The sequence below is a fragment of the Rhinolophus hipposideros genome, assembly GCF_964194185.1.
Source record: "Rhinolophus hipposideros genome assembly, chromosome: 10".
NCBI classification, from domain to species: domain Eukaryota; kingdom Metazoa; phylum Chordata; class Mammalia; order Chiroptera; family Rhinolophidae; genus Rhinolophus; species Rhinolophus hipposideros.
Window position 1 is genome coordinate 81,779,706 of NC_138056.1, and position 14,086 is coordinate 81,793,791.

Below are 14,086 nucleotides of genomic sequence, written 5' to 3' on the forward strand. Positions count from 1 at the left end.
GCCTGTGAACAGTTGTGTCATATATTTTGTCCAGTTTTGTAGTTTATGGTGAAAGGCAATTCCAGTATTTGTTACTCTGTCATGGCCATACGTGAAATATCTGCTCTAAATTCTTTATTTGAATTAACTTATTTAATCCTCTCAACAACTCTATCAGGCAGGTGATTATACTCATGAGTTCCAGGTAAAACACTGAGGCAAGAAAAGATTAAATAACTCGTTCAAGGATATATCTATAACTAATAGAGCTAGATTTTAAATCTAGGCAGTTTAGCTACAGAGTATATGTCTTAAACATTAACCTATTATCTTACATAGTAGTGCTCAATGAATGCATTTTGAATAAATGAATAAACGGCTGTTTTTGCTACCTTTGTTGCCCATTTACCTTCTGTTTTACCTGCCCAGGAAAATCCCAACATTACGTCAATCCAATTATCTTCAGACTTTGGATTGAACCCAGACTTTTAAGCACACTGGAAAGCACACTTCTGGGCAGAACGCTTATGCTGGGCCTTCGAAAATACCTAATAATTCTGTATTTCCCTAGTTTTTGCCTTCCGTTTACTGTTGGTTCTCACCTCAAATCTCAAACACCTGTACTTCCCTACTCATTATTTTCAGGAAAAACACAATTTCCAGCTGTGAACTCTCAGTTTCCTACTCATTCCTGTAAATTTGACTTGTGTTAACACCCTCCTTGCCTTTTCCTCTACTGTCAAAATATTAATGTTTCTCTCTCTAAGCCTCATTCACTTTTAGCTGCTGCCCGATGTCTTTCTTCCCTTTTATAACCAAGCACTTACAAGTGTTGTTTACATTCTGTCTGCATTTCCTTATCTTCCTCTCACCTTCAGCTCACTTTATCACTCAAATCTGGCTTCTGAACTCATTACTTCATGTACTTATTAATGTTGGCTTTGATCTTTATTAATTTCAGCCTTATGCCTTCTTTAAATGAATTTGTTATTGTTTTTTAATGTCTTGATTTGGATGCTTAATACATTTTTTCTGTTTATTAATATAAATATTTAAGATCATGAATCTTCCTCTGCTTTATTTGTGTCTTATAGCTACTTATCTGTAAGACTTTTTTTCTATATATTTAAAAAAAATATGTTTTGGTTTCCTCATTGATCCAAAATGTTTAAGATGTAATTTTAAAATTTCGATGTAGTAGAGTCTTTTGTTTTGTGGTTTTGCAATTAATATCTATTTTACTGCATTTCGTTCAGTGTATGTATTTTATATTATTTTTATTTTGGGAAAGTTTTATAATCTCTGTGATTTTATATACAGTTAATTTTTGAATATCTTTTTGTTTTCAGATTACAGAGTTCAATATATAAATTAACAAAATTTGTAGTATTAATTACATTTTTATACCTTCTCCATTCTTATTTATTTAGGAAAATGTGAACATAAAATACCTATGCCCTTTCACTGAGTATGGGCTAGAAAGTGTTGTGACCACAGACTTGTCCCTACTGTCAACATGGTGCCAGAGGAGAAGAAATGTGACTGTGGTTATTTCACGGTCCAGAGCACCCTGAGGAGTGGGAGAGGGACTTCCCTTGCTCCTGAGTGGGGAATGGAGATGGGGCAGAGAGACAGAGAGATACAGCATGGAGGTTGGTAAAGAGGATGTTGCAACGCTTGTTAATCAGTAACCTGGGACCAGATTATACAATGTCATCTCAGTAGGTGCCAGCAGCATGGATGCCAGCCCCCATGCCTGGCACCAAGTAGGTGTGCCACCTCCATCCTGCCCCGACCTCACCCCTGCCTCTGGTGAAGGAAGACTCTAAGTGACTGAGATTTCATGTCAACCACCCATTTGAATGGGACTTGAAGAAGAAATTCAGTTCAGTCATAGAACAGGTGTGTTTTGCACACTCATCCCACAACATGCGTAGCTCCAGCTCACATCTCTCTGTGAGTTCTAAATGTGTATCCGGGTTAGATTAGAATTTTCAGCTTCAAGCTGAACATGCTCAAAACTAAACCCATCTCTTCTCATCTTCCCAACCTCTTCACCCCCTCAACTAAAACCTGGTCTTCTTCTTGTCTTCCCTGTTTTACTAAATATTATCAACATTCATTCAGTTGTCTAGGGCAAAAACCAGGGTGTTGTGTTGGAAGTATATTTCAAAAACACTGAAGATTAAAAGCCATATGTATTAGTCATCATACATAATGGGCATTCACAGGAGATTTAGTTGAAAAATTAAGCATCCTTTTAAATCGTTTGAAAACCCATGTAAATGGAGATGCAATAGAGTGGATGAGACTAGAAACCCTTCTACACCAGCTGAAGCCACTGCAAAGCCTGGGGGCTGGGTAGGGCCAGAGGATGGTGTTTGTTGCTGAAGGAGAGAATTGCAAAGGTGGATGGGAGGAGGTGAGTGTGACAGAGGGAATGGCGAAGCGAGGAGGGCACAGGAAACCTCTTTCTTTGGCTGTTCTGGTCTTCATCCAAGTGTTTGGGGGTCGAGGGAGTGTCTAAGCCTGAGCTCCATAAAAAAGGGTCCAGGGAATCAGATTGCTTGCTCCTTCCTGGATAAAGCTCCCTGCTCTCCTTGGCTCTCCAAGAATCTATTGTGCTTGATGTCTGTCAGGAGGAATTTGAACGTACAGCCGACCTGGGCTAATCCAAGTTGGGCCAGAATCCCGTGGGTGATTAATTCCTCCAATTCCTGCTAAAACACTATAATGCCACTTGAATGCTGGCCTCTTCCAGCCCTGGGGAAGGTTTGTGGGAGGAAGGGTAACCACGCAAATTTTAAATCAGATGCTTGTCTTCCTCAGCCTTGGGGCTGGGTTAGGGTGGGAGTGGAGGAGGGTGGCAAGACAAATGACCTTATGAGTGTGTGGAACAGCCTTATAAAAAGATTTCAGATGCATTTGATGGATGGTACCTGGTGGGATACCCACAAAGTGTCTGAGGTCCCTGAGGTCAAGATTTTCTCCTCTCATTAAGTCTAAGAGCTGCGTCTTTGATGGTACAGGGTGAGCCCGTCTTCTTCCTATCAACGACAAAAGCAGATACAAGGGCATCAGCAAGTATAGGAAGCCTTGCTCCAAATTCAGGTGGCCTTTGTTCTTCTGCCTGATTACCACTGTGGCCCATGAAAACATTGTGGGTGGGTACTCTCAGATTTACTACACGAGAAGGCAGGCTGGACCATAAAAATCAAATAACAAGTATCTTCACAATTTTCACATGAAAAGGAAAAATAACCCAATAGCTAGAATTTTCCCAATTAAAAATTTCCTGCTATCACATTTTCTTAAACTTTTGATCCTTACCTTAGTTTGTCTGACCAGACCCTAGTGATAAAGCAAACAGGAACAAACTAAATGTAGCAGCAGCACCCAGGAGCAAATAAGCAAGCTAAGTTCTGTAGCCTGTCAGCTAGTTTTCTCTCCTTGCTGCCTTGTTGTTTATCTTGGAAGCCCCTTGCCAAGGTCCAAACGCTACTGATATTTTGTGTCAACCCAGTCTTTCTGTGGCTGGAGAGAAGGCATGATAGAGAGCAAGTGCTCTGTGAACAGGCCCTACATTTTCCTGTTAGCCCTCACACTGCCGAGCAAGTTTCCTGGAATACAGTTGGTGCTCCATAAATGTTTGCTGATTGATCTTTTGGAATGTTGTAGGTGGTCTCAGTGGGGCCATAGGGCACTTCAGTGAAGAGTGCTTGGAATATGGAAACCAGTGACTTCGGAAATGTGACCAGATTTCTTCTCTGAACAGGTATTTACAATGGTAAATGGCAGTTGAAATGACAAAGCTGGTTCTCTACTAATCACTGTCCCTTTCCCCCACAACAAACTCTCCTGCTCTTAACTCTCCCTTCCTACCAAAACTATTCATGTTTAGTGCTGGAGACTGTGCTAAATGGTGTCTAAGGCTGTTAGTGCAGACAAAATTCCTACTCCTGGAGTTTATATTCCCAAGCCAAGTTGTTGACTCCCTGCAGCCTTTCCAAATGGGAGTGGAGTGGAGTCTTTTGGGAAGTATGGACCTCAGAGCCATGTTTCCCACACTGACGATTTAGAATGTTACTGTTCCAAAGCAGGTGGACTGGAAGGAAAACTCCTGATTGACATTGGTTCTGGGCCCATCATTTATCAAGCTCCTCTCCACTTGTAAGTCTTTCAAGGAGATCATCCTCATGGACAAAAACCACTTAGAGCTGGAAAAGGGGCTGAAGGAGATGCCGGGCATTTGACTACTCTCTAGTGGTGAAATATGTGTGTGTACTTGAGGGGGACAAGTAATGGGTTTATTGTTTGTTTTTGGATCTCCATGATACCTGGAGCTTCATTTAGCACTCTTAATCAAGAATTTTCCATGTGGTTCATGTGGAAATGACAAGGCAGATGGAGACTAAGAAGGAAGGAAGTCAATTTGGCCCCAAGAAGAAGAAAAGATGAAAAGTGAGACATGAGTCCTATAAAGACCAAAAAAGGGAACAGAAATAGATGGCTAGAGACAAAATCAGAGCAAGAGAGAAACTGTCATGAAAGCCTGCACAGAATGCCATGGTATGAGGCCCAGCGGATTTGGACCCGGCAGGGCACAGCCAGCTAGCTTGTTGTTTATGGCAGGCATTGGTGGGTGCTCCTGTTGTTCCAACTCCAAATTCAGGTGGCTTCAAACTTGCAGAATTTTTCTGTGGGTCGCACAAGATGGGTAATAGAATTAAGACCAACCTTGCACACAGGTGGGACAGAGTTTCCTTTGTGTAATTTCAGGGCACTAGGAAGGTCCACCATAGCACCTCCACTCCCCTAATGTCACCCTCCCTGGTGAGAAAAGATGGTTGGAGTTGTACATTAAATTCTTTTCCTTTTGCTTAAGGCTATGACTTTTTAAAAATACAGAACTGGAAAGAATAAAACTTTAAGTGTTAGTCCTCATCCATACCTTAATATGAATGAGCCCCACATCCTGAGAACAGGTGTAGGTACGAAGAGAACGTGGGAGGCAGCAAGGAGGTGGAGTGGAGTGGCCAGGCGAGTGAAAGGGGATGCAGAAACTGGGGGTCCCCGACAAAGTCTGCGAAACTACAAAGTCAGTTTACAAACTCACTTTGTAGTTTTCCTCGGCTGATTCCAGGCAGACTTTCCATATCTTGTTGCCCTTGCCTGGGTTGTGTTAAACATAGACCTCGCGGTAAGAAAATGACTAACTTCCAGGAGTACGTTGTTGGGAGAAGGCCTACAGGGAAAAAGCACTCTGACCATAGGGTTGGCAGGTCCTAGGCTTGACTTCGTTAACAGTTGGCTTTATGACCATGCCTCTCTCTCTGAGATTCAGTTTCTTTATCTGGAAAACCAGTGACCTGATATTTTGGGAGCCTGTATAAAAGGCAAAGAATGGCCAGGAGTGATGTGTGCATCTCACACAATGAGCATGACCAAGTTGGCTACTCTTTTCTCTTCCCTTCACTCCAGAAACAAGTGGGCTGAGAAGGAGGAGTGGTTAAGGAGAATTGTTGCCAGGTGCTCAAGTGTGACATTTGGAAAAAAGGGCCTCTGGAATCTGCAGTCCTTCCCCTTGAAGACTGCCTCATTTTCTCAAGGCTGCTTGCCCCATCCTGGGGGGCACCTTAGAACCCTGCTCAGTCCCAGGGGCTATCTGGTGCTGACTGGGGGCTTTGAAACCAGCTTCTACACAGTGGGGGGCAAGACGTTCTCTTTTCTGCCCCTGGAGGAAAACTTCCTGTGCAAGGCCCTGCAGGAGGTGGCGTCATGATTGAGAAGCTGGAGAAGGCTCAATGGGCTAGCTGAGACCGGCTTCAATAACCACTCAGACTGCGTAGGGATGGTCTTCTGTGGGGCCCAGAGAAGGGATTGATGCTGCAGCCTGTGAAGGAGCTGGGAGTGTGCAGGGATAGGATTTCCAGCCGTCATTCTGCCACCTCTGTTGCTTTCTGCTCCATTAAATCAGTTTTATTTAGAACCTTTACCAGCAAATGATTTTAGTCTTATTATATATGATTGCCAGGTAAATAGGGATGTTCCTCTCAGAGAGATTTATAATATACTCTACTAATGGCTCAGGGTTGGGAAAAAGAATTGGACCAGAGAAATAAGGAGCCCTCCCCCAGTTTTGAGGGCTCCTCAGGGTTGCATGGAGTAAAGAGAATAGAGTCCCCCACAATCTTTGATTTTAGGCAATTTGGGGACTGCACAATTCTGTGCTCATTCACCCTGCTAACACTGCAGCCTGCCCCAGGAAATGAAAAGAACACAGGCTTTGGTGTCCAGAGATATCAATTTTAGTGCTTGGCTCTCTGGCTTACTTCCTCTTGTAATTTTAGGTGGGTCATTAATATCTCAAAGCCTCAGTTTCCCCCTCCCTGAAATGGAAATGGTAACATCACTCCCCAGGGTTCTGTGAGACCCCAAAGATATAAGATGAATACACTTGGTAAATCACTGCACATGCAATACTGTATGTGTAAATTTTGGCTGACCTCATATACGAGGTCTGACAATTAAGTTCACGAACTTTGTTGCAACGATGTTGCTAACTTTTTTTGATATCAGAGGGATTATTCATTATGAATTTGTACCAACTGGACAAAAGGTTAACCAACTTTACTATTTGGAAGTGCTGAAAAGGCTGTTTGAAAAAGAACACCTGAGCTTTTTGCAAACAATTCATGGCTCTTGCATCACTACAATATATGACACTGTGAGGGAGTTGTTAGCCAGTAAACAAATAACTGTACTGGAACACCCTTCCTACTCACCTGATCTGGCCACCAACGACTTCTTTCTTTACCTGAAGATAAAGGAAATATCGAAAGGGAGACATTTTGATGACATTCAGGACATCAAGGGTAATACGACAACAGCTCTGATGGCCATTCCAGAAAAAGAGTTCCAAAATTGCTTTGAAGGGTGGACTAAGTGCTGGCATCAGTGCATACCTTCCCAAGGGGAGGACTTCGAAGGTGGCCATAGTGATGTTCAGCAATAAGGTATGTAGCGCTTTTTTTAGGATGAGTTTGCAAACTTAATTGTCAGACTGTGTATGCAGGTAATAATCAGTTCTAAAGAGAGGTAGAGAAATTGTTTTCCTTTTTTTGTCTAGTGCAACCCACCTAACCCAATTTGGGACAAGGATGGGGACGTTGGGAAAGACTTTTTGATGGAAGCAGCAGCAGATTAGTGAGCTCTAACGGGTAACCAAGTGTAAGCCAAGTGAAATGAAAGTACAGGACGTGTGGGGTGAAGAGCAGAAATTTCCAGTAGCAAGTGCACAGACCCAGAGGGGGAAATAACAGGCTGTGTTTGGTGAACTTCAAGAGAAAAAGTGACGACACTTGGGTACAAAAGGTTAGGATCTTGTTCCTAAAGGGCATTGCTAACGCACTGGTCACCTGGCGTAATAGAACAGACCAGTGCTTCAAGTGGGCCAAGAAATGCCCACACAGTGATGATAGTAGGGGGTGGGAGGTGGGGAAGCAAGTAATTTATTAATTCTACAAATATTTTTTTGAGTGCCTGAGTAAAGCAGGGCACTGTGCTAAGTGTCAAAACCTTTACCCAAAGCTAGTCCTCACGCTAAACACGGTGGCAACATCTAAGCCCTTGATCACATTCTACCCCATGTGTATATGTGTGTATATTCTTAGGTGTATATGTGGGCGTGTGTGTGTGTGTGCGCACGCTTCTGTGCACTGAGGGTATCGTAGAGAGTGGGCAGATCTATCCACGGTTCCACCACGTGAGTGACAGGTGAGGTTGACTCCCAAAGTTGGGATCAGATCAGGAGTTAGCATCAGGCAAAGAGCAATGGTTGGGCCTATGAGCCGGTGTGCAGAGGAGGTGCTCTCTGTGGGACTGGATTGGCCAGTGCTCTCCCTTGCTGCAAAATGTGAGTGTGCCGCCTGGTCTTTCTGGGGTTCTGGGGTTAGTTACTCGTGCATTCACATCAGGGGGCTGTTGGCTCCTTTACATGATATTCAAGTTCCTACATACTCTTTGTGGCTCAACTATGATGAGTAGGCATTGTGTTTGGCTTCAGGGGAGACAGACATGGGCTAGGGACCAGAAAGAGCTTACGAGTCACTGAAATAATAAGCAACACATTTTGTTAAGCACCCATTGTGTATGCATGGGACTCTACGACAAGACAGAATTTGTTTGGGAGAGAGATGATGATGGGAATCACAGAAAGGGGAGGGTTACTTCCAGCTCAGGAACTGAGGAAGGTCTCATGGAGGAAGTGGGAGCCAAGATATGTTAAAAAAGGAGGATGATGGTTAGAAAGTCATTCCTGCTGGTGGAAGTGATACTGCTAAAAACAAGGCCTTAGTTAAGCAAATGCTGGGTGAATGATGTACTATTCCCTTTGCCTAGAAGGTGGTCTCCCTATGAGACAGCAGAGAGAGACAAGGCTGAAAAGGTAGCTTGGGGCCTTGGGTAAGAAGGTAGCTTAGGACCTTGGAGCCTCTCGGGGAGTAATCATAGTTCATCAGTAAACATTTATTTAGCATCTGCCATGAGCCAAGCACTGAGAATGCAAGAGTAAATATGACAAAATCTCTGTCCTTGCTGGGCTCACAGACAAGTGTGATAGAAGTATTCCAGGAAGTGAGGGCACACAGAAAGAAATGGCTCATTGGGAGAGATAAGGAAAGCGTCACAAAGAGGTAATGTTTAAAGTATGCCTTGAACTAACAGTAAGTACCATGTTGCCTGGCAGACAGTGAGGTAGAGGTGAAGGTGGGCCAGGCTGTTGAAGGCATTTCAGGTGTAAGAAACAGCAAGTCCAAGGCAGGAGTCCTGGGTGGACATCAGGCCTGTTGAGGGAAACTCAATCAGGAAACAAGTACAAAATGGCTACTCTGTATGTGCTAGGTCCTGTTTGGTAAGCTGAGGATATAGTCAGAGTCCAACAAGGCCCTGCCATCATTCTACTTAAAAGGAAAAGGGAAGGCAGATAAGAGTAGACAAGATAGGAACACTTTCAGAGTGTGAGAAGCCTTAAGAAGGAAATAAGCAGGGTGATATTGTGGAGAGTGTCTTGGGCAGAAGGCCTTGGAGGAGAGCTCAGTGCAGGTGGCTGGGATGGACAAACCTAGACCAGGACCCTACACAGCCAGACAGTGGTGTGAGAGCAGGGGTATAAGGGGGACAGGTGCCAAGCCCACAGCTTACCTTTCTCTATAACAGTGCTCTCCAAAACTGGAGCAGAGATTGCCTCTGGAAGCAGAATCTACAGGCAGACAGGAGCTGGTCCCTTCCTGCTTGTATTCTGTCTGTGGGTGTCCCATGGAGAAGCTCTCTCTGAAATGTTTGAGCCCTTCCCTCTGCCTTCCGGAGGAAGATCCCATGCTCTCAGACCTCCAGGGAAACTAACAGGTAGTGAGTGGCGTGGTTGGTGGCACACTCCTAGAGGACAAAGCAGGTCATCTTGCTAAATGTGTGTGAGAGTATGCCCTTCAGAAGGAGGCGTGAGGTGGGCTGGATGGCTCCCCCGGGCCAGTCCTAGACCTGTTTGGGTTAAGTTTCCCTTGTCCTTCACTTTCTGGACACAAGAGGGCAGCCAAGCCTTGAGCTTAACAGGCTGCAAGGCCAGCGAGGCGGCTGGAGGACTCTGTTCCCTTAACCTTTCTGGTCCACAGCCTGCTCATTTGCCTGAGGCCTGCTCTCCTGGTCAACCTAATTTCTGAATCGTGGAATCAGGAAGAGGAGGGTCACTGCCAGCATGGAGCCCCGTGATTTGCACTGACCTTCACTCAACCACATGTAATATGCATTGCCCACCTCTGCCTCCACAAGGGAAGCTAAGGCCCAGGAAAGCAAACCCAGATTTGTCTGCACCAGTGCCCCACTAGAGAATAGCCCATAAGTAGTCTGTACAACAGTTCTAGTGAGAGGCATCCCAGCCGGCCTCTGGAGGGGAATTCCTCTGGGCCCTGTCTGCTGTAGTGAAAACCTCCCCAAAGTTCATGAAGCTGGGGCAGACGGGCCAAGTGCAATGGATAGGGCATAGTAAGCCTATCAGATCTATTCAACAGCTAGTAAGGCCAATGCATGTGTTAGGTCCCCGCTAATGCTAGGATCACAAGGGGGTGTTGGATTCAGGCTCTTCCCAAAAGTTCACCATCAGTTAGGCAAATAGCCATTGCAACATTGTTTGGTAAGTTTGAAACTGGAGGCCAACCGAGTCCGGGACCCGTGCTGCCTACACAGTTCAGCCAACAGACCGACACAGGAGTTGGGTCATAGAATAAGTGTTTATTATCAGAGCACCGGCAGTCTGAGAAGGCAGAGGGTTAACAGCTCCAAAACTGCCGTAACCTTCTTAGGGCTTGGGGTATTTAAGGAAAAATCTGGGGTTCCTCCAGAGGCTATGTGATGTTTCCAGGGGTCTGCGTGGAGCCTTCCCTCTGACCACGTGATTCTCTGGTGAAGTCAGCAACCCAGGAACAACAATGGGAGAAGCCTTGAAGAATTCTAGACTATTGAGATTGTGCCCAATAAGCCCAACAGTATTAATCATAAGTTTCAGGGTAATTTTCTGAAACAGGAAACTGGGTGGGACAGGGGATATTCTGAGCTCAAGCCGCAGGAGCGTGATCTATCGTTAAGCTATAGGTAGGTGAAGGAAAGGTGAGGCCAGGGACCTGATGAAGCCTCCACTGAGGGGGTCCCAACCCGGCCCTGTTTCAAGTTCAGTGAGAGAAAGAGTGCAGGGTGTTGGGGAACACAGAAGAGGTATGTTAACCTACACTTGAAGTTGGGGGGTAGGGAGGTCAGATAAGCCTTCCTGGAGGTAATGCCCAGGTTGATTCTTGAGGATAAAAACGTTTAGCCAAGCAAAGCTAGAGAGGGCTTTTCAGGTAAGGAACAGTGTAAGCATGATATCAGAATCAAGAAGCAACACGGGAAGGAGATCAAAAATTCCAGTGTGTCTGGGAAAGTTCCAACTTAATACCCTTCAGTGTTGCAACTTTTAATAGGCACACAGTCTGTGATCTGTTTCTTACCCACCTCTCCAGCCAGTTCAAAGAGCTTCCTGAACAGTTTTGTACATTTCCATTGGAGATTTGGGGAACTGAGTTTTTCTAGGCTAGGGTTTACAGGATTAGGGTAAATTGGATGCTGGGAGACTTGGAGGCTTGGAAAATAGTTTCTGGGTGGGCCTTTCCCTCTGAGGAATTTCCATTTCCCTGTGCCTTAACAAGTGACTCCCCTACAAATTGGGGACTGATGGGGAAATTGATAAAGGAGGTAGTGACAGAGTACATTCAAGAGGAATCCAGAGGTTAAGATTGTAAACAAATAACAAACACAATTTCAAAACCAAAAACCGTAAGGCTAAAAGTTGTTTAACTAGGTTTCATGAAAATTAGATTTCTGGTTGATGAAAGAACCCATAGCCATAGTGATCAGGCAGATTGGAAGAAATATTTGCGATAAATAAAACCAACACGGAGCATATGTTCTAGAATATACAAACAATATACAAAATCAACAATGACAATAGCAGGGTGTACAAAGAAAAAAAAGAACAAGTGTTACGGTGAAAAAGGTCTGGCTGCTCGCTACTCAGGCAAGGTTGGTGGAAAGAAAAGCAGGTTTATTCCAAAATGCCAGCATTAAGGGAAGACAATGGACTCCCTGTCACAAAGACTGCTCTTAATACCTGCTCTTAATACCGCCAAAAGATTTTATAGGCATGCAAGGAGAGGCAGAACCAAGGAAAGGAGAAGTTGGTCAGGCAACTCCTGGAAAAAAAGCCCCTCCCAGAGGCTGATCTGCCCCATGGTCAGGAGTGCATTCCATACAGATGCAAAAACCTCTCCCAAGTCAAGGGGGCCAGGCATGCACTGCTGCGGTAAACAGAGCCATTGAAATTGGTGTGCATGGTAAATGTATAGTAAACAGAGTCATTAAGGTTTGGCAGGAGGAGAGAGAAGCAAAGGGAAGAAAAACTTTCAAAAAGTCCCAAGCCAAACCACACTGTCAAACTGAATTACACCAGAGGTTTAAATCTCAAATAGAAGATACAGGGTCACTGTTACACAATGATATGATCGGGAAATTTATCACAGAGGAACTATCAAAAGTTAGCATGCATTCTATGGCAGAGATTGTCTAACTCGTCATCAGTTTCCAGGTCTTCTCTTCTTTGGCACACAGCTAAACTGCATTTCTCATCCCCCTCAGACCGTGTGACTGGGTTCTGGCCCAAGGAATGTGAATGGATCGATGTATGGCACTACTTAGAACGGGCGCCCAACCTCCTGTGTCATTCTCCAAGGCCTCCCTTCCTTTCCCTGCTGGCTGGACACAGAGAATCCAGTGGAGGCTTCTAGGCCCTCCGGGATGATAGAGCCACTGGAGCAAGCCCCTGCCTTGACCTCCACCACACTGGTCTGTGATGTAAACAAAAAATAAGCACTTAGTTTGTTAAGTCACTGAGACTTGGGGTTTGTTACATCACTTAGTTCACCTCACTGGTACACAGGTTTTGACGTACTCAAACAGATCAGAGAAAAGCAAAATTTAAAAAGTGTACAGCTTCACTTATTTTCATTAGACTGGCAAAAATTGGTAAAGCAGGTCATCCCAAGATTTGTGGAAAGGTCTGGAGGTGTATATGTGTGTGTGGTGATATAGGAGCTCCCAAGCCCTGCCTGTGGGATGTCTGTAGAGTGGTGTAACCTGGCTGGGAGCAATCTGGTGGTTCTTACTAAAATTAAACATGTGGATATCTTATGATTCAGCAATTCTGCTCCTGGGAATATATCCCATGGAAATTCTCATACAGGTCTATACAGAGAAGACATGGATAGCTACGAAATATTGTAATGGGGAGTCGGAGGCTATCTAACACCAGGAATGGGTGTCCATCACGGAGGGAGTGAATAAGTAATTGAGGGGGATACATGCAAGTCATGGAGACCTTCCCAGTGGCAAGAGCACACATACACATAGCAACGTGAATGGGCCTTAAAAGCAAAGTGAAAGTGATATAAATAAAAAGATATGCATACAAAACAACAGTAAATATTTTACAAAAATACACATAAAGAATCTACATTAAACACCTTAAAATGATTGTCAATGGGGAGAATGAGTGTGGAAAGTGGGAGGGAGAAAAGAAAATGGAATTGAAAGAATGGCTTCACTTCCACAGTACAGATTCTTCATTTCAAAAGCTTTCTGATAAGAGACTGCAGACTAGCAATCATAGATTTTTACTTCTGAAGCTTGGTTTCCTTTACCGAATCTGATTTTATGAGGTTATTACATCTATCCTCATTTTTTTAAAAGCCGATGTTCAGCCTTCATTGCTCTTTTTCCAATTTCATAAGCTTCCTCTTTTCATCACCTGACCTTGTGCTTTTTCAACAACTAAACAAAAACATAAAAGAGGAACAGAATTACAAGATCCAATCTTAGTCCAAACAGCTTTTACTTAGAATATAAAACTATTTGCTTTTTACATATGTAATAAACGGAGGGAGAAAAGAATGAAATACATTATCCTGATATTTGTATAGTATTATTAGTGACAAGTATCCTAAATATATATAATGTACCACCACAATAATTAGTAGGAAGCAAAATCAGTGGACCAGAAAAGGTAGCTCTAAACTGGATCTTAGTAAGTATTGTAAGTAAGCATATGACAAAGAACATCACACTGAGGAGGAAAAGAAACAAAGCAAAAGAAGCCAAATAGCACAGAAACCACTCCAGTTCTCAGCTTTTGCCAGGTGGGTGTGTGGAAGCTCCACCCTGATTTTCAGCCTCACTGAGTTTTGCCATTACAGCTGCTGGGCACACACTGATCTCCAGCAACCTGGCCACTTGCCAGAGCAAAGCTGCTTGTCCCGAGCTCTGCCACAGGCCATGAATGCCATCTCCCTGCAGTTCACAAACCTGCAATGGGGGTGGGCTGGGGCTGGACACCTCTTGGCCTGGTGTATGGAGCTGGCCGAGGCTGCTTTTTTGACAAGCAGCCCTTAGTCACCCGACTCCCAATATCGTGTCTCTCATCACTCTTCTTCCTTTAGCCAAGCAGTTCCCAACATTCTGCCCTGCCTTT

The 14,086-nt window shown here is 44.2% G+C and overlaps 1 protein-coding gene across 1 annotated transcript; it reads left to right on the plus strand.

Moving 5' to 3' along the window:
* Window positions 1-2,391: 2,391 nt before the first annotated feature.
* NNMT (nicotinamide N-methyltransferase) lies at window positions 2,392-5,796 on the plus strand (the record flags this gene model as incomplete). Its single annotated transcript, XM_081062745.1, is given in 8 exon segments — window positions 2,392-2,401; window positions 4,080-4,135; window positions 4,137-4,225; window positions 4,227-4,277; window positions 5,461-5,501; window positions 5,504-5,580; window positions 5,582-5,747; window positions 5,750-5,796. Coding segments are annotated over 8 exon segments (537 nt in total).
* Window positions 5,797-14,086: the final 8,290 nt, after the last annotated feature.